At 49.8% G+C, this 22504-nt stretch overlaps 3 protein-coding genes across 4 annotated transcripts; 2 read left to right on the top strand and 1 right to left on the bottom strand.

Annotated features, from left to right (window-relative positions):
• The first annotated feature begins 4034 nt into the window (after nucleotides 1-4034).
• LOC147972795 (uncharacterized) lies at nucleotides 4035-6045 on the top strand. Of its 2 annotated transcripts, none has more exons than XR_015603507.1 (2): nucleotides 4035-5553; nucleotides 5673-6045. XR_015603507.1 is itself a non-coding variant. In XM_087523678.1 (2 exons), exons 1-2 carry the CDS (start codon nucleotides 4837-4839, stop codon nucleotides 5703-5705), a joined length of 648 nt encoding a protein of 215 aa, XP_087379804.1. In that variant the 5' UTR covers nucleotides 4062-4836; the 3' UTR covers nucleotides 5706-6045. The 2 variants fall into 2 exon arrangements, 1 of the variants encoding a protein (XP_087379804.1); XM_087523678.1 differs by having other exon boundaries at nucleotides 4062-5451.
• Nucleotides 6046-10556: 4511 nt separating this feature from the next.
• Nucleotides 10557-11473, top strand: LOC125510507 (uncharacterized). Its single transcript, XM_048675715.2, has one exon. The coding sequence runs from the start codon at nucleotides 10618-10620 to the stop codon at nucleotides 11227-11229; it is 612 nt and encodes a 203-aa protein (XP_048531672.2). The 5' UTR covers nucleotides 10557-10617; the 3' UTR covers nucleotides 11230-11473.
• A 941-nt stretch (nucleotides 11474-12414) lies between these two features.
• LOC125510506 (GTPase LSG1-2) lies at nucleotides 12415-16212 on the bottom strand. The gene is made up of 7 exons (XM_048675714.2): nucleotides 15857-16212; nucleotides 15671-15760; nucleotides 15493-15579; nucleotides 14748-14841; nucleotides 14282-14338; nucleotides 13784-13863; nucleotides 12415-13693 (listed from the first exon to the last, which is right to left on the bottom strand). Exons 1-7 carry the CDS (start codon nucleotides 16135-16137, stop codon nucleotides 12562-12564), a joined length of 1821 nt encoding a protein of 606 aa, XP_048531671.2. The 5' UTR covers nucleotides 16138-16212; the 3' UTR covers nucleotides 12415-12561.
• Between the last annotated feature and the right edge of the window lie 6292 nt (nucleotides 16213-22504).

Genomic DNA, 22504 nt, shown 5'->3' with positions numbered 1-22504 from the left:
TAGAGAAATATTGTAAGAAATAATCCACTTGAGTCGGCTTCCAAAGCGCCGGCTTAGAACATATTGGTCTTGAAATACTCATATGACTTTCAGCCGGCTTGAAGAGGTAAAATTTGCTGGTTTATCATAACCAAAATTACCGGCTTGTAAATATTGATAGCACCGGGTCATAACTGTTGCCGACGCCGGGTTATGTAATTGATCCTCCTAATTTGCTCAAAACTGATAATTTGAAGATTTTTCTCCCTTATATCCATATTACCTGTAGCCCCCAAGTCTTGAGCAGAACAAAGTGAAGGTTTAAGACTTGCTCCAATAAATGTTGCAACTTTGAAGAAATCCGGTTTAGTCATCTTAATTATATAAACTGAATATTCCACACATGTAGCCCCCAAGTGTCGGGTTGTCATGCTTGCAGCAACCTGGGACTTGTAATTGCTTTATGCTCATGAAAATTTCAACCAGTGTAGCCCCCAAGGGTCGGGTCATTATACAATAATGAACAGGGACTTTGTAGATATAACCATGTAAATTTGAACAACAATGTGTAGCCCCCAAGGGCCGGCTTAGTAAGATAATACTAAGCTGGGACTTTGATAATAACATCATATAATATAGTCTCCACCATGGGGCTTGAACCCGCGTCCACAAGGTTAAGAGCTTTGTACTCCACCAACTGAATAGTGGACCGTTCAATATAATGGATTAATACTTGTGTACCTTGAATTTTTGACAGGAGCAATTGGTAGCCCCCAAGGGCCAACTCATTTAATATGTGATGAGTCGGGTCTTCAATAAGTTGAGCAAAAAATGACTTTGCATTAGCCCCCAAGTTCCATGGTGCATGCTGGCAGTGACATGGGACTTGCATATTTAATATAATCTCAATCTGAATAATGTAGCCCCCAAGTGCCGGGTCGTAAGCCTGCAGCGACTCGGGACTATTCCTTCCATTGTAGAATAAATCATATCCATTGATAAAAACAATAGCCGCTGCGCTAAAGCGACTTTGAAAACCTCAATCATAATACGGGTTATTGATAATCATAATAGAAATCCAGCCATGTTGGCTATTCAAGATTTGAATAATAAATCCGATATGAAAACCTCAATCATTCAATATCATCATGAAAATCCAACCAGTTTTGGCTATTAAAGATTTGAATACCTCATCGGTTGACAAGTAAATCCGGAGTTTAAATACCTGGCGGCTCTTGGCCGATGACGACTTAATGCGCATTCATTGTAAGCCGGAATTTTTGTAACCCGGTGGCCTATAGCCCTTGAGAAAATCAATAATTGATAACCCTTTTGAGACACCAATTTCAATGATGAGCTTGGACTGAAGCATTTATATTGGTCATAATTCTACAAACCCTGCACAGAGTTTAAACAACATATGCCCTGGCGACTTAACGTCAAGAGCCAGGGCGGGTAACCACCCAAATGTAGTCTTACCCTGCACACAAGTAGATCACAAGAACTCTTGGCGGTTTGCCGCAGGGCGGGTCATAATACCTCACATATAACCACTGTGATATTGAATTTGTACTGCTGGTTTACATGACCTGTGCAGTAAGGGTGATAACCCAATCCTTTAGAAGCCAATGCTTCCACATAGATGATGATTGTTATAAGCTGGCGACTTATAGTCAAAAGTCAAGCCAGGTTATAATAAATGATACCGCCGGTTTATGTAATCCGGAGGGTGAAGTTGATAACTCAACTCTGTAAAAGCCGGCACATATGATATTTGTGACAACTCAAATACTTGTGATTACAAGAACTGTATAAGAAACAGATAAAATTTTTGAGGCTTCTGATTCGAATACGATCAGTAAACCGTCCCAAAGGGGTTAAGCTAAGATTCGAATACGATCATATAGCCCCCAGTGGCGTTGGCGTTGCCGATCAAGAGGGTATCGACAGCTATGTTCTCTTTGGTTCGAATACGACCTATGTTTGAACAGGAAGCCCCCAAATGACCTTAAGAGTTGTTTAGCGACGCTGATTCGAATACGATCCACGTCGATTCCCAAAGGGGTTGAGCTATGATTCGGATACGATCAAGAAGCCCCCAAGTAGGTTCGGCAGTTTGCCAATCAAAAGGGTATCGACAGCTATGTTCTCTTTGGTTCGAATACGATCTATGTTTGAACAGGAAGCCCCCAAGTGACCATATAAGTTTTGGCATTGCGCCGATCAAGAGGGTACTGATAGCTATGCCCGATGAGCAAGAAGCCCCCAAGTGACCATAATATGATAAGCCGTAAGGCAGGATACCCATGTTTTGAACCGTGCATCATGGCAGCAAGTTCTCTTTGGTAACCATTAATTTGTCTGAGAATTCGAACTTGCAAGAGATTAATTCTTTTTGAACCAGAAATTCTTAAACCGGATATTGAGAACCTCAAAGCTTTGTAAGGGACCAATTTACCTTGAGCCGGATGTTGAACCGGTTTTGAGAGTTTCAAAGCTTTGCGGGAGAGAGATTTTTCTTGAGCTGTATTTTAAACCGGAATCTTCATTTTGAGCCGGAAATTTTCTGACGACCTTTAAATATTCGCCAATAAAACAGTAGCCTCCAGGGCCGGGTTATCTTCCCTTCAATGACCCGGAGTTCTTGAATTCATTGAAACCGGCTAATTTTGCCGAGCCATACTATTGTAGCCCCCGAGTCTCAAGATGACTCGAAGAGTTGGCTTGAAATTCTCCATATTTGACCATAGCAGAAGGTGTATATCATTGGCGTTGATAACGCGATGTGAATCCACAGAAGGTTGAGGTGACTGCGGCGGGTTATAAATGATCTTGTATGAGCCGTGTCAGCAACTCGGCCAATGGTTCCTTCCAACTGGTTGTTTGAAGTTTAACCAAACTGTAGTGGTGGCGACTTGTGCGCCTGCCCATTGAACCATCCAGTGCAGACGGCGGCTGATAATATATGATAATTTGCCTCCAATTTGTTGGAAGAAAAACCGGACTTCCCAAGTAGTGACTTGCTCATACTCAATAAACAGCTCATCGAGACAAGTGCGGCCCAGTGCGTTGATGTAGACCAGGCCGCGAGAGACGGATGGTAAAAACGACCGTCGCATCAGAGGTGGCTCAAAACAAATGAGTCGGCCGCAGTGCTGTAAACCGGCGCGGGCGAGTCAACCACATTGAACTTCATCAACAATAGTGCAGACCAAGGCAAAGATAAACTGCTTTTTGACAACAATAATATATGCCAATAAAATATATCTTAGATGGATATCACCTAATGTGCCAGGTCGGAAATGATCCGCCATGAAATTGATGATCGCTTGGTGAAATTGAAGTCGCTCACGGATGAACCGGTGCGGACGGGTGAGTCAGCCGCAACGTTTGTAAGCTGGCGCGGACAATGAGTCGACCGCGGCGTTATAAACCGGTGCGGGCGGGAGAATCGGCCGCAGGGGCGAACAATAAGTCAATCGCGTGTGCTGATGTAGCGGGGGTAGCAACCTGCGCAGGATGAGCGCTAGTGCAAAAAATAATATCTGCTCACGCCCCTTTTGCAAGACCTTTTCGTGAGGAATAATGGTCCTACGAAAAAATAGCATAGACCAAGTAATTGTTTTTTGATAAAAACAATGTATTGAGAAAAATAAACTTAAATGGATATCACCTGAGTTGTCCGGACGACAAATGATTTATGCATGACGTCCGTAGATAATCTCCAGTAATTTCAATGACAATTTAAACCCTTTCTGGTCAGCTTGTCCATACTGGAACATTTGCATTTGATGCTTCCAGTGTAACAGTAGCTTCACCTTTTCTTTTTTCTTTGTTTCCTCCTTCTTTGCCGACAGGCTCCGCTCGTATCCATTGGACAGTGCCAAAATCAGTGTTGCGTTGTAGCTTTATCATGCCAGAGAAAAAATAACCAACAACAGCAAAACAGTAATCTGATGTGATTCCTGATCACTTATTATGTGACCCCTTGTCACGCTTTGGCTTTAATCTTCTTCATGGTGCATGATGGCCCCCTTTGGAAACCGTGCCAAAGCCTGATGATAATTGTACCAATATATTTAGTTTATTCGTGGGACCATGTCTGATCATGAAGAACTCACGGGACTGCAGCCTCTTTCTTTTCTTTCTCAACTTCCCAGTCCGTTCCCTACTTTCCTTTCTTCAGAAAATAGCCCGCAGCTTTCAGGTGAGCCAGCAGAAGCGGAGCCAGCGGGCTGGAGCACCGTGAAGGGGATAATTCATGCAGCTCACAGCGGAAACAACAGCAGGCGTAGGCACGGCATCGTCATCCGCCCGGGTGGCTTTGTGCGACGCTCGGGCAACAGGCACGCGAGCGCAGACATAAGGCCAAGGCGGCGACTCAGATGCCAGCGACACGGCAGCGAGGGCGGCTCGGAGTGGAGTTGACCCGGAGGAGAGGAACGAATCCCGGTTTGAGCAGCAAAGGGCGGCGACTTTAGCACAGGGCCGTAGAGGCCATGGTGAGGCCAGGCGGACGAGCACTTTCGGAGCCGGCTCACGCGAGGCCGTAGACGTGACGGCGGCAATTTGATGCCGATGCAGAGCGGGGCCCAAGGCAACTTGATCGGGGCGGGTCACGGCGAATCACAGCGGGTCACGGCGGAAGCTGGTTCCAGCAGCGAAGGCCTCAGCAACAGGGAAAACGTTTAAATTAAGCCGGCTGATTTTCCAAGCCGTGCAAAACCGCCTGGAACGCACGACACGTGTCCAGCCTCACACGTCGCTTGCAACCGCCCCAGCCTTATCTTCTTCGCGTCCACACGTTCGTTCCCACTCCTTTCCATCCCCCTTGATGTCAAACGCGGGAGAGGAGGCATGGCGCTGCAGCATGAAGGAGGAGGCCGGAGCCTGGCGCCGCTCGCCGGAGGCGGATGCCGCCCATCGTCGAAGGAAGTCGCGTCTTCGTGGATCTCGCCACGGCGGCGGAGCTACAATGCAGCACAAGCAGCGCCCCGACCCCGTGGAACTCGCCGGCGGCGGTACTGCTTGGCTGCAAGGGAGCCGGCGCCGGCGGCTGCGCTGGCGACGGCTGTTGAAGCCGCAGTGCTTCAACGCAGCATCCGTGGTGCTGCCCGCTGGCGACGAAGCTTCGACGCAGCATACATGGCGCTGCTCGCCGGCGACAGAGCTGCAACGCAGCATCCATGGCGCTGCTCGCCGGCGGCAGAGCTGCAACGCAGCAGCGATGGTGCTTCAACGCAGCAGCCATGGCGCTGCTCGCCGGCGACGAAGCTTCAATGCAGCATCCATGGTGCTCGGCCGGAGTTACAATCGAGCTTCGACGAAGCGTCGGTGCTGCGTTGGAGCTCGGTCGGAGTTGCAACAAAGCTTCGCCGGAGCCGTTGGAGCTTTATTGGGGGTGCAATGGAGCTCGGCCAGAGTTGCAATAGAGTTCGCTGGAGCGTCGTTGCTGCGCTAGAGCTTTGTCAGGTTGCAATGGAGCTCACCGGAGGCTGTTGGTGCTGAGTTTGAGCTTCCCGCGGGGCTGCAATGTCACTGCGTTGAAGCTGTCGCTCTCGCTGCTGCCTTTTTGTAATCCAACGCCTCCCTTCACGCTGATCCGACGGCTGAACAGGCGGATGATTTCTGATTTGTAGCATCACCCCAGCAACAGGGTTCAACTTCTTACCACAGTCCAATCCCTTTTTCAGGTCGTACACGGAGAAGCAGAACCATGGTCGTGAGGAACGGCAGCGTGCTGGTGAGCCCGCAACGGCGGCTCGTTGCATGGCGGCAGTTCGCAGCAGGCAAGGCGGGTCACAGCAGGGCCGGGTCAGCGAGGGCCAGCTCAGAGGTAGGGCGAGGAGAGGCTCGACGGTTGAAGGTGCGCCAGCGAGGCCCGACCATAGAGGTCATGGCAGAGGCGGAAACAACCACGCCGGTGAGATAAAGGCCACGGCATGTCAGCGCTGGTCCGGTACAGCCGTGATAGTTGCGGTCTTTTTTTTTCAGAAACACACAAGGACAACCCGGAGTCCATATCCTCCTTGGTCATAGATAACTTTCCACTTTTTTTCTTTGCAACTTGTACTGGTTTGACTCGGATACGGGCATGACTTGATACGTCCGCTACAGTCGACGAAATCGATATGTTCTTCATCTCGGCGGATTGTAAGTCGCTGCAGTTGACGTTAAGCTCCACAGATTGTAAATCTAAATTGATGAACTTGAAGCTTGAAGTTGATGCTGGTTTTTCCGGCTCTTCTTCATCCGAAAAATTGTGAACTCTCAATCCCTAAAAGAGATCCCTCCAAAAACTCAACACCACCGTGCGCAGGCCTCATGGTGGGCGCCAACTGTCGTGGATTTGTCACGGCAAATGTCCTTAGTGTCAGGACGTAGTCGCGAGGCCAACGCATCTATGCAGTAGCTTGAGAGGGGTTGATCGGGACGAGAGACGCAACACACAAGACAAAGATTTAGACAGCTTCGGGCCCCGGGAAACATCATCCGGTAATAGCCCTACATGTTGTTTGTGGCTAGATCTCATTATGCTCATGAGAGAGTCGCCGTAAGCCGGCTCTTTATGTCTAGCCCTAGAAATTGTTTCTTTTTTTCTGTCTCGTCTGGGGGAGCCCTGCCCCTCCTTATATAAGTTAGAGGGGCGGGTTACATGTGGAGTCCTAATAGGACTAGGGCTAGTCTATCTTCTCTTACAAGTTAATTACAAATCCGGGTCTTGCTTCCTTGTAAAGGAAATATTTGTCATCCCTTTCCTCTTAATCCGGCCCATCATAACGTGAGCCGGCCTTCTGGGCTTTGGGCCTTGTTGTCCATCTGATCCGCCCGCCGGGTTACTAATGAGTCGCCAAGATCAGGCAGGTTATCTGTGAATCGCCAAGCTCCGGGCGGGTCATCAGTGAGTCGCCAATTCCGGCCGGGTCATACTGTGAGGTATATCCCTGACATATGGGAAGAATTAATGATATTCTTATTGTTACAAATAGTAACTATGTGCCCATAGATTTCATTGTTCTTGACATAGATTGCAATCCTTCATGTCCGATTATTCTTGGTAGACCTTTCCTTAGAACGATTGGTGCAATTATTGATATAAAGGAAGGGAATATTAAATTTCAATTTTCATTAAGGAAAGGCATGGAACACTTCCCTAGAAAGAAAGTTAAATTACCATATGAATCTATTATGAGAGCCACTTATGGATTGGCTACCAAAGATGGCAATACCTAGATCTATCTTCGCTTTTATGCCTAGCTAGGGGCGTTAAACGATAGCGCTTGTTGGGAGGCAATCCAATTTTATTTTTATTCCTTGCTTTTTGCTCCTGTTTAGTAATAAATAATTTATCCATCCTCTGTTTTGGTTGTGTTTTTTGTGTTTAATTAGTATTTGTGCCAAGTAGAACCGTTGGGAAGACTTGGGGAAAATCTTTTTGATCTTGCTGTAAAAAGCAGAAACGTTAGCACTCACAAGAATTGCTACCATTTTTATTTGGAAAGTGATATTTAGTTAATTATTTTTACAGATGATTAATAGATAAATTCCTCACATCCAGCAATTTATTTTAGAATCCCTGGGAGCGCTCACGTGTGTGTACTTAGTGGGGAGCAAAAAGAAACGTAGGTGCTGCGCTGATACGGCGCTCTCGAAGTCTCGATGGGAGACGGTTCGACTTGACACCGTACGACCGACGTTGTTTGGAAGATGATTGCCATCCGCGTGGCCACAGGCTATTGCTCCGCTGCACCCCTTGGTGGGCCCTCACGCCATCCACTGCTGAAGTGGACTTGGTCGACGCTCTTGTTATTTCAGTCCTCACCTCACTAATGAGTGACCGAGCACTTAAATAAATCTGTAATGAACTTAGCAAAAGCTGCTCTTTGCCCGTACTGCACTTGTTAATTAGGAACAGCCTGGACGGAGAAACAGTCCCATGGAAAGCCTGGCACCTTTACGATATGCAATACAACTACTTGGCCACTGATGAGTAGGCCGCTTTTCACAGGGACGTCATACAGCCCGTCGAGCTCGAGCAGCAGCCAGCTGAGAATCTCTCGACGTGCACTGTGCACCAGCCATCTCTCCGTATCGCTACAGTACCTAATTTCACCTGTTGCCACCGTTGATGTACTGCTACGTGTCTCTTCCTGCCCTCGAACACCCCACGCCTTTGCCAAAACAAGGAAAAACAGCGCACAACTCCACACTGCAAACGAGACACAACTCCAAGCAGCACGGAGACATCCGGAAATTGACCTTGGAACCTTCCCAGACACACGTGTCCCCATGCTGGCTCCGCACTTTCCCGGTGGATCTTTCAGGCTAAAAATCTGTGGCGCCGCACATACTACTCCTTGCTCGCCGTCGGTCGTTGTTTACAGCTACCGGCCTCTGCCTGCCGGTGGAAAAGTCAGGTCAGCCGGCGAGCTGCCACCGGCCGTAGCCCTATCACAATCAGCCGCCGCTATCGGAGAATAACCCCTCCTCCTCCTCAAGTTCCTAAAATACGAGCCGACCAGTCCTCCGTCTGCTACTCACTCCATTTTTGTTTACTACTTCGCATATTAGTTTTAACTGAAGTCAAATTTTATAGTGTTTGATCGAGTTTACAGAAAACAATATAATCGTTTACAGTAACAAATTTATATGATGTGAAAATATATGCAACGATGAATCAATGATATATATTTGGTGATTTATATGTTTATATGTTTTTCTACAAACTTGTTGAAAGTATAGAAAGTTTGACTTTGGACAAGCCTAATATGCGAAGTAAATAAAAACGAAGGGAGTACATCCTCGGTTTCAAAGTATTTGAAGTTCTAGGTTTGTCGCAAGTTTTTTTTTTTGAAAACGAGGATAGACCCCCGTCCTTTGCATCTGGTACACACAGGTTTGTCACAAGTGAACTTCACACACACACACACACACACACACACACACACACACACACACACACACACACAAAGCTATTTTTCTTATAAGTTGACCAAATTTTTAAAAAAGTTTCAATTAGAACAAACATATAACTTCAACTGTTTCGAAACGGTTGGATTACTTCCCACTTCGACTCTTCCATTGATGTCATAATCTCCCCCTTTGTGTACCGAAACAAGGCATCAACACCTGACTCCTCCTTCTAAGAAGATCATCAGACTATGTCTGTCACGGCGCATGGTATATAATTGTTGTTTGGGTAAAAGCAACAGCCGTGGAAAGCACAATGTAATTTCCATTTAGGGAGAGAGCGTTATTTAGATCATAAAATAGTATTACTACAATGTTGATGAGACCAAACTGTTCTAGTGCAGAAAACACTAGACATGGATCCATGAAGAGAGACCACTCGAACAATATGGTACATACATGCGATGGTGGTAAAAGAAATCCTCATACATTTTTGTCCTTTCGGTGTCCCTTCTCAATACTGCCGAAGATATCTCCCGACGACCATGGACAACTGCGTTTGGTGTCGTCGGGGCAAAAAAAAAAACTTAGCCCAGTCTCAACGAATGACTAACTCTACCATACCTTAGATGTCCACATAGCACCACAATGTCCAAGGCATGCATTTGAGGTGACTCACATGTTGGTGGATGAGGCGAGACCAGTTCCTTCCATCACCACTCGCGCCTCTTCTACGTCATGGTCAGCCGTCTTCCTGTTGTGCCACTAGATGTCTTGTATCCCGTGGTCATATTGCAACTGATACAAAGCCACATCTGATCTACCCTCTAGATAAAGTGATGACATGTTTCTACTTTGGTGTCGATAACATAAACCCTGACTATAACCCTCAATTTGAACCCTTAATTATAATTGTGGCTGGAGTGGCGACATCAACACTTAGTTGTAGCATTACCACAAACAAAAAAAACACCCAGGGAAGTATAGAACACAGTCGACATGAACCACCCAACCACATAAAAAAATACAATAGCAAAACCACCCAAGGAAGTATAGATAAAGCGAGTTTTTTTTTATTTCTGGTGTTATGAAAAAAAGACACATTGCAGGTTTATATATTGGACCCTGTTAAGTGCCACATGTGTGGCATGAGCACATGGCAACTCCAAACATTTTTCATGACAAGTTTAGTGACACGAGGATGGCAACTTTCTTTTCGAATGACAAGTTTCAGTTTTTTTGGATTTACTTTTTTCTTTTAGGATGGCAACTTTAGTTGTAAAAAATAGGCAGGGCGAGATTGTTTCATGCCACACATGTGTCACCTATCATTTGAGTAGTATATTTTTTGTTATTTCGGATGTTCATTGTACTGCCATGATAAACAATGAATAGATCAGAAAAAAATCCCCTATAAAAAAGATAGGAATTTTTTTCTGAAAATTAAAAATGGAATAGAAAAAAAAAGCCGTCCGTCTTGGCCACGGACGGGGATGTAGTCCTGTCGTCAACGCCGGCAAGCGCGATGCCGGAAGAGGAGAACTAGTCCACCACGCACAAAAGTACATTGAAACGCCGGTACACCCGGGCCGGGCTGTTCCTCTACCCGTGCTCGCGAAGCCCATTAGTTTAGGCCCACCTCGAATAGGGTTTAAGCTTCCCCGGTCCCGCAGCTTCCACGAATCCCCCGTCCGATTCAACAGGCAAAACCCCCCTCACGCTCACGCGATGGGAGTCGCCGCCTCCGCCGCCGCTCCTCTCCCGGAGGCCGCCGCGCCCGCCGATCCACCGGCCAAAGAAGATATCGAGCATGGCTCCGCCGCGTCCGCGGCAGATGCGACCCCGGAGGCCGCCGCGCCCGCCGATTCACCGGCAAAGGAAGAGGCCCAGTCCGCCGCCGCCGCCGCCTCTCCCGGCGGCGAGGCGGGCGCGGCGGGGGAGACGGTGGTCCTGGACGCCTCGGCGGAAGGCGGCGAGGAGGAGGAGGAAGGGGAGTGCGGATTTTGCCTGTTCATGAAGGGCGGCGGGTGCAAGGAGGAGTTCGTGGGGTGGGAGAAGTGCGTGGAGCAGGCGGAGGCGGAAGGCGGCGACGTCGTCGAGCGCTGCCACGACGCCACCGCCGCGCTGCGCAGGTGCATGGACAAGTTCCCGGACTACTACGAGCCCATCCTCCGCGCCGAGCGCGCCATGGCCGAGGATCTCGAGGCCTTCAAGGCCAGCGAAGCCTCCGAGCCCTCCCCTGCCTCGCCGCCGCCCCCGGCGGCGGAGGAGGAACAGGGCGACAATAAGAAGCAGGCGGAGCCGGTGGTGGTGAAGGAGAAGGAGGATCTTGCGGCCTGATCCCGCCGCCTAGGCGTGGGATCTTGTGATTTTTTGGTGAGATTTGAGGCATCCTAGATGTGAATTATTTTGTTTTACCTGGGGCGTGATCTGCAAGATGGGAGAGGGTGGCCTCTCCAAGAAAAATTCGATTCTTTTGGTGGGAATTATACACTGCACGAGCTCTAGCTCGTGAACTAATATGGAGAAGTGATCTTGTGCTGTAATAATAATCCAATGCATCGATACTGATTTGACACGATTAGCTCTCGTGCTGATCTTATTCTTCAAATTTGTAACGCTGATCATGCGTAGCGAACAATTGACAGGAAGTTCGTCCAGTAATCAGTTTGTCAATCAGTAACTGAGTGAGCACTAATTTCCGTTGTTAGATGCTGGTTTTGTTCATGGTGCTGGAGAGATTTGCCACTCTTATTTGGCTGGGTTTTTTTTTTTGACCCGTTATTTGGCTGGGTTTTTTTTGACCCGTTATTTGGCTGGGTTTTTTTTGACCCGTTATTTGGCTGGTTTTGGACATTTGTCAGCTAATTTTGAGCAATATAATGTAAGATTATAGGGGTTGCCATTTAGTGTCTGAATCAGCGGTGCTGAGGCTGTCCATACCGTGTTCTGTTCGGTATATGTTAGTTCCAGCCGGCCTCATTTTGCCTTGCAACAGCAAGAATTTCCTGACATAGTTATAAACATGGGATTCTCAAAGAATGATTTGCTTGGTTATAATTCGCTATTTCATCTACACTGCTGGTGTTACCCTGTGCTATTTCATCTTTGGCTACTTTTGCAAATTTACAGTTGAATTTGAGAATTGCTGCCTGTTTAAAGTACATTTGAATTGAAAGTTTCTGCTGCATTTCTGTATTCTTGGGGACAGATTGTAAGGTTCATTCAGTAGTGGAATAAAGATGTCTTGGCAGTTCAATTTAAACTGCAAAAACGTTTTATTATTTAGAAACAGGGGTACCAGTTCTGCTTACTTGTTGTGACCTGTTTTGTTCGTCGACATGTTGGACGCAGTCCCGTTACAGCCGTCACTTTGCCTTGCACGCAAGGATTTCTTCCTCCGATGCAAATTGCTCACATTGCTGAAAATAAAATAATCAATCCTGGCTTTTATACCAGCCAGTGAACTGCTAAAAAACCCGACACAGAGCATATTACTGCAACACAGAAAGTGGCAAACGCAAGTTGAAACAAAATAGAGAAATGTTTTTGGAATGATAGGTTTAGTTTCGGCAACATTTTCCATCCAAACATCATGGATACTTGTAATGTGAGGGAGGGTTACAGAAAGGGGTTCGGGCGCGGCACACAAGCCATCAAAAAACTGAAGCACTAACCTACGACGCTAGTGTTACTGGCAGCAAGATTAACGGCGGGTTTCTGGAACACCCGTATAACCCCCGACCCATCAGCACCATCGTTTCCAACCCTCCATGATCGATCCTTCTTCCTCTGGGGTTTCCGGTGGTGCTTGTGGGATGCTTCTTTCTTCTTCTTCTTTGTGGAACCCTTGGTCATTTGGCCATGCATGTCAAAAGATGCAAGGTCGTTTAGGGCATGACTGATGTTAGGTTCAGCTCGATTGATTTCCTCATCATCTTCATCAGAAGCACCGTCGTCTGATTGATCAGCTGCTGCAGTGCTTGAGCCTTCTAGGTCACTGTTGTCCTCTCCATCAGTTTCATCATCTATCTCACCAGGAGGAAGCTCAAAGTGTGGAATCTTTCCATCAATGTAATCCTTCAGTATCTGCCGAGCAGCCCTGGTCTCATCAGGCAGCCCAGCATGGCTGACATGCCCCCGAGATGTGCAGTACGCCATCAACAACTCAGCAGCGGTTGGTGGTCGAGATGCTTCCTCATATGCCTTGGGCTTTGGCAGGGTGATTTTGTAAACCTGTTCCAGGATGTTTCTCGGCACACGATTTGCCACCACTTGAATTGCTCCCCTGTGCTTTGTCATCCTATCAATTGGCAAGACACCACATGCCACCATCTCATGCCTCGAGCTTGAAAAAGAAGGGAAGACCAGACCAGGACAATCACACAGCATGAGCTCTTCTGAGATTATCAGTGTCTGGAAATGCTTGGTCTTGCCAGGCGTAGATGTTACACCAGTCTTCTTCTCACCAACCAGAGCATTGATGGTTGAACTCTTCCCAACATTTGGATAACCAACAAATCCAACAACCACACGCTTGGGTTGCACCAAGGCAGATTCAGAACTAGATTCAGGTTCCTCTCCAACAGCGGATGTTGCCTTTTGGCTCACAATATACTCCGCTTCGCCCTGCAACCTCACCAGGAGCTCTTCCCGGCCATATATCTTTGTATCAAGATCTGTATCTGATTCTTCCATGGTTTGGCTGCTCAATTTTTTCCCTTCTAACACTGCGGTAGCAGCTTTAGCAGACCAGAATAGATAGAGAATATCATGTTCCTTAAAGTAATATGCCCATTTCCGCCTGCATTTTTTCCAATTGAGAAAATGTCATGCATCACAGCAGACACCAAAGATAACTGGAAATCAAATGCACCTCCAGAGAGCTACTAACCTGACACTCAGTGGTAAAAGATCAGCCTTGTTTACAAGAAGCAGTGTTCTCTTGTGCTCGTCAATTTCCTGTGCATATTCCTTAATACGTAGGAAAAGATATATATCAGAAGAAAGCAGAAAACTGCAAAAATCCACAATACAATAAAACAAACAGTTCTATAATACAGGGGAAACCTCACAGCTAGTCTCAAATACCACACCTACCTTTCAAACACCTCACATATCAGAAGGCAGTAAAGAATGAAGCATTGATTATGATGTGAATCCTAAAACTGCAGTTTTAGGTTTAAAGAAGAACCAACATTTCAGGGAGAACTGGATTTCAATGCTTCGACAAGATCAGAGAACAAATAATGCAACAACCAGCAGTAGCAACAAGTCAAACTCAAGGTACCGGTCATCTAACACCAATGGGAATTTATCAATAATATAATATAGACAACCATGTAAGTTAAACACAATAGGAAAAAAAATACCGAGTCTAAATTCTAAGTACCTCAAGATCAGGGCAACGGTAGAACAAAGGATTTCGAGAATCGACGACCATCACGAGCTTCAAAAAAGAAGGAAACCAGTCAGTGCTTTCACATAATTTCCTGGAACGTTAGCTCATTCTAGGGAAAAGAAGAAGGGCTGATCACAGTCACAAAGGCTCCAATACTACCAAGACAATAAGGTACAATAGTTCAACTTAATAACAGATAAGAACACATAATGTATGCATCACATTAATTCGAATGGGGACATATTAAAACTAGATACAAGGTTGCCAATGATGAGTAGGTGTGCACATGCATTCATGCCCAGGAAAACGACAAGATGCTGAAAAAGATGGAACATTGTACTGGACCTACTGGTAATGTCCAACTGATTGAAAAGTGAGATAAATGGCAAATGAATTCATAGTTAATGTTCATATAAACCTTAGTTGTACCATAGGCTTCTCAAATAGATATACTAACCAAATCGCTGCGTTCAAGTACTCTCCACAGTTGTCTCCAGATATCAAGATTCTTCTCAAAAGGCGTAAGGACAAGTTCTTCATTCTCTTGCAATCTGCAGAACACCTCTTTTATAATGGACTTGTGTACAACAAACAACATACTAACAAACTTAGAATTCACTTAGATGGACTAGATGCTCAGACGTTCTAAAGAGTACTCAGTAACATGTAAACTGCTTCCACTCAAGCTAAAGAAACCAATTAAAAACTTGTCTTTGCTCATATACTGTTCGATTCAAATACTTAAACTAGTACTTTACTTGTAGCACTTTGCATCTTTTCAATGCCCAGAAAGAACGAACCAGCTTCAGAATTTATCACGAAGATTCCAAAGATACCCAAGTTTATGGTTATAGTTGCAGAAAACCTGAGGGTTTATTGCTACAGCACATGAGATGGGTTTTACATTGACGCACCCGCATAATTTGAGAAACAAACAACACCGTAGCCAATTACTCCTGAAGTATTTTGTAGACAAGTAGTGTTGTTCAAATTGTCAAAGTGCCAAGGCGGGGAGTTACTTAAGTGGGTTTACCAAAATGATATGAATACAAATCCGGAGATTTCCGACAACTAAGGCCATAGACCTGATGTTTCATGAAATATACTCGATAACATTACTCCAAGGAGGCCCAGCGTGCAAAGGAATAATGTAATTTTTGAACAACGGCACTTCTAGAAACAAAGCAGAGAAGTGCACCAACCTCGCGAGGTTCCTCCGCCACTCCAGGAAAGCCCGCTTCTCGTTGGTGTCGAGCTCCTCGGTTGTCATCTGGGCAGTCCACGGGGGCCTGAAAACATTCCAATTCCGTTCAGCCATGCACGGCTTGTCCCACTAAAGACGACCAAAGAAAAAAGAAAACGACGGTGCCGAGCACTCACCGGCGGGGCACCCTGAGGCTGTCGGCGTGCAGGGCCTCCTGCTCCTCCCGCAGAAGCCGCCTCTCCTCCTCCGTGTCCCCCGTCCCATCCCTGAAACGCAAAATAAACGCAGGCCCCGTGTCAGAGGCAATTCGTCGAACACCTGCGGGCTTCAAAACAGAACCCCCCAGAGGACGGGGCGCTTACAGGTCGATGAGGCCGGAACCGAGAGCGGCGGTCAGGGCGGCGGCGCCCTCCGCGTCGTCGCCGTGGAGGAGCTCCTCCTCGGCGGCCCGCTGGAGGACGGCGTCGATGTCGCTGACCTCGATGACGGACTCGAGCGGCAGCGCCTGCTGCGCGCGGCGGGAGATCACGAGCTGCTGGCCCCTCGCCTTGGCGGCCAAGGCCTGCTTGTTGCGCTGCCGGACAAGCGCTCGCCCCAGCCCCTCGCCGCGGTCTTTCTTCCCGCCGCCGCCGCCGCCTGCCATCTCTACCAGGGAAGGTCACGAGAGAGAGGAAGGCAGAAGGGAAAGAGAGTACGTTGCTGTTGCGCTTCGGCGGCGCGAGGGGGGTTGGAGTCGAGCCTAGCGTCCGAGCCGGTGAGCTTCGCAGGCCGTGCTGGAAAACGGCCCAGCTTCTTTTTACTTTTCTTTGTTTGGAAACGGAAATGGCCCAACTCAAAACTTGGTCCGCTCCAATATTTTTAAACACGTTTGCTAAAAAAAGATATTTTAAAACAATAATCTACTTCAATAATGTTGAAATCAGTAACTAGAGGGTACCCCTTGCAAAGATCACTCTCATGTTTTCTCGTGGTGACAAGTGACGCATTCCATGTGCGACGCATGTCGCAACCGGGGAGTTTTGTATTTCTTTCATACACTCATTGTATCAAAACGTTTTATCTCTTGAACCATCCGTCCAGAATCATGAACCGTTTTCACCATTATGTTTCTCGCCTCGATACTTTAAAACTAGAATTCATGTTAATAGGCTTGGAAAACTTTTTTTCTAAAAGAAGGACAAAAAACAAAAAGCCGGAAACAAAAAATGGAACCCCCAAAGCACAATAAACTAAAAGCGTAACTATGATTTTCACTTTTTGGGGAAGCACATCTGTGTTTTTTCAGTCTTGGGGAGAAGCACACATGCCTTTTTTTTTTTCATTTTTTCGGGTAACATATCCGCCTTTCACTTTTCGGGAAGCATAATTGTGCTTCACCATGAAACACAATTGTGCTTTTCACTTTCGGAGGAGCATAATTGTGCTTTGCCGTGAAGTACAACTATATCTTTTCACATGATATGCTTCACACAAGGAAAATAAAACAAACAAATAAATTTGGAGAAAAACTAGGAAACACCAAGAAAAAACAACACGTGCAAAAAAAAGTTATTGCGGTGCGAACAACGTGCGACACATGGTGGCGGTTGGGCGCACCACGCGTCTACCCTTGGCATGCCTGCTAGGCGGCCCATCTAGTCGGTACCCCCATTAGTCTCCAATAATGTGCACATTATTTTTTTGAGCTTGAAATGGGTTATTCATGGGAGCAAATACTTAACGGGTGCCCAATGCATGGGAGCATTGTCATATTATACATCTCAGTACCACCAGTGTCATGAACCAAGTTGTGGTTGGATGATTAGGAGGACAGTGGTATCCTTAACCCACCAGGATTCAATTCCTATACTTACACTGGTGCTCCTATTTTCCTGAATTTATTTATTTGTACAACGTTCATAGGGATGAGCGAATCTGCGTACGTCAAAGCACATTTGCTCCCTTGATGATTTTGGTAATTCATGTCAACGTACATATTGTTGGAGTAATGTTTTGCTCAAGTATATTCCAGGAATTTTTTTAACTTAGACAAGTAAGTAGATGGGGATGTGGACCCCTCAAAGCCACGAAGGACATATGTTGGCAAAATTCCAAGACCCTATATTTTTGTTAAGTGATCTAAGATCACATTGAGTCTATAGGAAATTCAATACTATTAAAAGGGGATGAGGTTTTGATCATGGACTTTTTTGCTCAAGTGCTTAGAGGTATTACTCCAAAAGCCTCAGCCACACCCTCATATTCTTCTCTATCCAAAACCCTAAAGTCAAACTCAATCCCACTGATACACATCTACCTAGGCTCACCGAGATACACTTGATAGAGCCACTGCCTAAAACCTAGCAACTCGGTCTCACCGAGATGACATTCGGTTCCACCGAAGTGCACGTGCCAACCTTCTATTGCCTATTGATTTCTTCTCGGAATTTCTGAGTGGTTTCAATCGGTCTCACCGAAGTGTAGAAAGTGCTTAGGTCATCACCCATTGGCCTCACCAAAAAGCCTAAAGTTCAAACCTTTTGTAGTAGTCGGTCTCTGTTGGGGGTTTGGTGCGACATATGCCAAAGGATGGCTTATCATGGTGGGGGCGAGTAGAACGTCGCCGGTGCCTGGAAACGGGATGAGGCGAAGACATGCACGCCGGCGAATCTTACGCAGCTTCAGGGCTCTCCGAGGAGATAATACCCCTACTGCTGCTCTGCGGGGTCTCCGCATGATCACTATGGCAAAGCGTTTACACGGTTGCTCCTTGAGCTGTTTCTAGGAGGTAGGAGAGGGCAAGGCTAGCTCTCTCCCTTCTATATGATTTGGTCTAGAGCTAATGGGTTCCAACCCTTTGCATGGGTGCCCTAGGGGGTTTATATAGGCCTACCCCCCAGGGGTACAATGGTAATCCGGCTGGACGCGGGCCTAGCCGTCAGCGCCTCTGGACTCCGTCTTCTCTGCCGATCGCTGGGGCCCGCCGGCTGGCGGGCCCCGCTGACTGGCCTGGTACGGAACCGACAGGCCGCGTCCGCCGCGGACGGGTCTTGCCGGTTGTTGATTACTGTAGCCGTGCTTCTGATGACGCGAGCTTGATCATGGGGTCGTGGCAACAGCCCCGCCGCCTGGCGGGCGATCACTATTGCCACTCTCCATCACATCTTGATTAATGGTGCGTGGGCCCCGGGGGAGGGCTCGGCCGACTCCCCCAAGCCGACTTCCGACGGGTCCAACTGGTGGTCCTCTTGCCGTCTCTTGGGGTCTCACCGATTGGTGGGACCCGCTGCCTCTGAGCTGTACAGACAAGTCGTCGTGGGTGCAGGATTTGGTCCCGCGGTGCTGATGTCAGGGCCGGCACGGCAATAGTGCCACGCCGCACGGAGATCTTCCGGGGTACGGCATGTTGTGGCCATGCCCGCCCTTGGTAAGGGGCGGGAGTGGGCTTCACTGTAGCCACTCCCCTGCCCTGTCCCCCTTGATGAGGTCACGGGGTTTGTTGGAATCGCAGGCCGACTCCCCAAAGCCGGCTTCTTCGGAAGTCGCCAGTCAGGAGTCGGCTTACCCTGCGGTCGTCCCTGGGACTCGGCCGCGAGTGGTCAGTCAGCCGTCTTGTCGTGGACTTCTTGAAGGCGGCTCTCCGTCCTGGGGTCTTGAGGGGCGCAGCCTGCCCCGATGTCTTTAAAGGTTTTGGGGCTCGGGTTGGCCTACCCGTGGCCCATTACTCCGACAGTAGTCCCCGAAGCTGGTCAGGCGCCGCGGATGATCGGCCGAGAAGCCTCAGCAGTTTCTCTTTCCGGGTGCTCAACACATGGTCTTTGATTGACTTCTGCCGGGCCGACTAGAAGCAGTCGGACTTGCTCAATTCGAACTCACTCAATTCCGACTCGCACAATATTTCAAACGTCGCGGCGGGATCCAAGTAGCGTGCTGGCTAAGCCTCCAGGCCGCCACCCGTTCTAGGCCTGTCATGCGATGACACGTGGCTGGGCCGTCCCGCCAGCCTACGCGAGCGACGGGACAGGCCCATAGGCGGGGCCCGCCACTACCGCGCCTCGACGCCCGAGCGGATCCGCTGCGGCCCCGGCGGACGGTTGGGATTCCCGTGGAGTTACTGCGCGCAGTAACTTTATCGTGGAACGTGGGGGTCGTGGGGCCGTGGGCGCAGTAAATCCCCACGTCCGCCCCCTCGGTTTCGCAGCCCACAGGGCTATAAGTAGGAGGAAGAGGGGGGCACGCGCGCCCCTCCTTCCCACCACTCCTCGCTTTCTTCCTTCTCACTGCTCCTCGCTCTCCTCCTCCTTCTTCTTCTTCGCTCCGCCGCGCTCCCAAGCTCCGGCGAACGCCGTGGCGATCAGCTCGCGATGAGTTCTTCCTCCGCCGCCGCGCCTCCCCCGGTGCGCTCCGGCACTTGGGACGGTTCCGAAGTTCACGACGACCACATCGAGTTCCTTCGCCGGACTCATCGGCTTCCCGGCGAGGATCACGTGCGGGTGCGGCTTGCGCCGAAGGGGGAGATTTCCCCCGCACTGCAGGAGGGCGAGCGGGTCATCTTCCGCTCGCACTGTTTGCGCGGGTTGGGGCTGCCGGCGAGTAGTTTCTTCCGATCTTTCCTGGAGTTCTACGGCCTCCAGCCGCACCACCTCACCCCCAACACAGTGGTGCCGCTGTCCGCCTTCGTGGCCTTGTGCGAAGGCTTCCTCGGAGTCCTTCCCACCCTCGAGCTCTGGGGGGAGTTCTTCTTCTCCAAGCTCGGCACCCAGGCCGTGGGCGTGCCGGCTCAGTGCGGCGCTTTCATCGCCGTGCGAAGGTCAGGGGCCGACAATCCCTTCCCCTCCATCTCGCTGATAAAGTCGATGAAGATGTGGCAGAGATCCTACTTTTATGTCAGGAGCGTCTCCGCGAAGGGGGACTGGGTCAACCTGCCGGCTGGGCGACTGCCCAACTGGTCGTACCGGGCCAAGTCGCTGACGCCTGCGAGAGCCGGCGCCATCGCGCGACTCCGAGTGCTGACGCAATCGGAGGGTTTGACTGGTCCAGACCTGCTGGCCGCCTTCATGGCGCGCCGAGTTCTCCCACTCCAAGGCCGCCCCCACATGATATGCCAGATGAGCGGACACCGTGAACCGAGTCGGATGTGCACCAAGGACATGCCTCACGAAGAGGTGGCCTTCATGGTGAACTACCTCTTGGATAGCAAGCTCCTGGAGGATTGGCGGTTCGGCAAGGAGCTGTACTCCCGTGCCAACCTTCCGCCCGTGGTGAGTTGCCTGTCTTTTCTTTCTTTGGATTATCTTCTCTCTCGCCGAGTTTGTTTTGACCAGTAGGCTTTGGTCAGAATCCCCTCCTCCACCCGCCAGCCGGCACCTCGGGGCCAGCCCGCGAGTTCCTCGCCGACCGGGCAAAGAGCGACGTCGACGACCCCGATCTGGGGGCGGCGGCTCTGGAGGACTACGCCGAGGGAGAAGGAGGAGCAGCAGGCGACTTTAGGCCTTCGGCCACTTTCGCCGACTGGCCTGACGACGACGCCGAGGGGGAAGTCGCCCCCCGCCATTGGCCAGGAGCCAGCCAGCCTGGCGCGGGCTCTTTTGCCGCGCCGGGTGCTCCAGGCGGCGGGAAGAAGTGCAGGGCCGTGCCGACCTTGTTCGGCGGTCGGCCGAAGAAACCCAAGGGTTCGGCTGCGGCGACCCGGCGGGACGAGGCGGCCGCGAAGGCCATCCGCTTCCGTAAGGAAGTGAAGAAGCCACCATTGGTCTCCGCGTGAGTATTCTGTCTCAATGCTTTATTCTTTCTTTGTGGCTTTGTCTGAGTCTTTGCTTGCTCCCCTTGCTTCAGGGCTCCCCTCACTCTTGAGAGGGTCACCACCGCCTCCGTCATGGGGTCAGCGGAGACGCCCGCCACCACTCGGCGGATTGACCCCGCTGCTGACCTCCGAAAGGCGACGGAGCGGAATGCGCAGGAGAAGCGCAACGAAGAAGAGGCCGTTCGCCTGGAGAAGGCGGAGGCCTCTTCCAAGAAAAAACTGGCGGAGGCCGAAGCCGCCGCCGCGACGAAGCGACAGGCTGAGGAAGCTGCACGCCGCCAATCGGTGGTGTTCGTCACCCCGTTGAACTCTGCGCCGCCGCCTCCGGAGTTCACGGGGCAGACTGGGGAAGCCGGCGGTGAGAACCCCGTCGTGGAGAGGGAAGGCGGCGACCCCTCTACGCCGGACATGATTGTTCCGCCGCCGCCTCCGCCGCCGTCTGCGAGTGCGCAAGGGGAGCAGCCAGCGGACCATCCGGTGCCGCCGACCGAAGACGAGGCCGTGGTGAGGCTGCTCCTCCAAGTCGGCTCGCCAACGCGCCGCCGTCTGGAGAAGGCGACTTTGGCACCCCGCCCCTGGAAGCCGGCACCGCCAGCTCGGCGATCCCAGGCGCCGAAGCGACAAGCACCGCGCCCATTGGGTGGGTGCGAGGAGGCGGCACAGGGCCGCTGAACCAGGCGCTCCTGGACGTCCAGGCGAAGCTTCACGCTGAGGGCGATGCTCTCCAGAGTTGCACCAAGGCGTTCCTGGCGTCGCGGGCAGCCGTCCGGGTATGTTTTTTCCTTTGGTCTTTGTTTTCTTGTTCCTCTTTGTGGGGGCGCGCCAGCGCACCCACTGGGTGTAGTCCCCGAGTTTCAAGCTGGCTGCTGAGCAGGCGGCCCGGAACTCCAATTGATGAACTCTGGGTATTAACTTTTTGTCTGAAACGTTTGACGCAGGATTACCACAACCTCCGCGTCACTGCCTTCAACCGTAACGTTGAAGAGCTGGGAAAGCGGACTGCCGATTTGTCGGAGAGCCAGAGTAAGTCCTTTTCCTTCTTTGCAGGGGCGCGCTGGCGCACCCATGGGCTGTAGTCCCCGAGATTCAGGCCGACTGCTGAGCAGTCGGGCCGGATCTCCCCGGCGACCTTCTTTACCTGATGACTTAACGCCTTCTTTCTTCCTTCTTTTCAGGAGCCAACGCTGCTCTTCAACAGCAGCTGAGCGATGCCAACTCCGCTTTGCGC

The sequence above is a fragment of the Triticum urartu genome, chromosome 5A (genome assembly GCF_056163025.1).
Source record: "Triticum urartu cultivar PI428250 chromosome 5A, HENAU_Tu73, whole genome shotgun sequence".
Classification (NCBI taxonomy): domain Eukaryota; kingdom Viridiplantae; phylum Streptophyta; class Magnoliopsida; order Poales; family Poaceae; genus Triticum; species Triticum urartu.
Note: the sequence above shows the minus strand (reverse complement) of the source record. Positions and strands in the feature narration are given on the sequence as shown.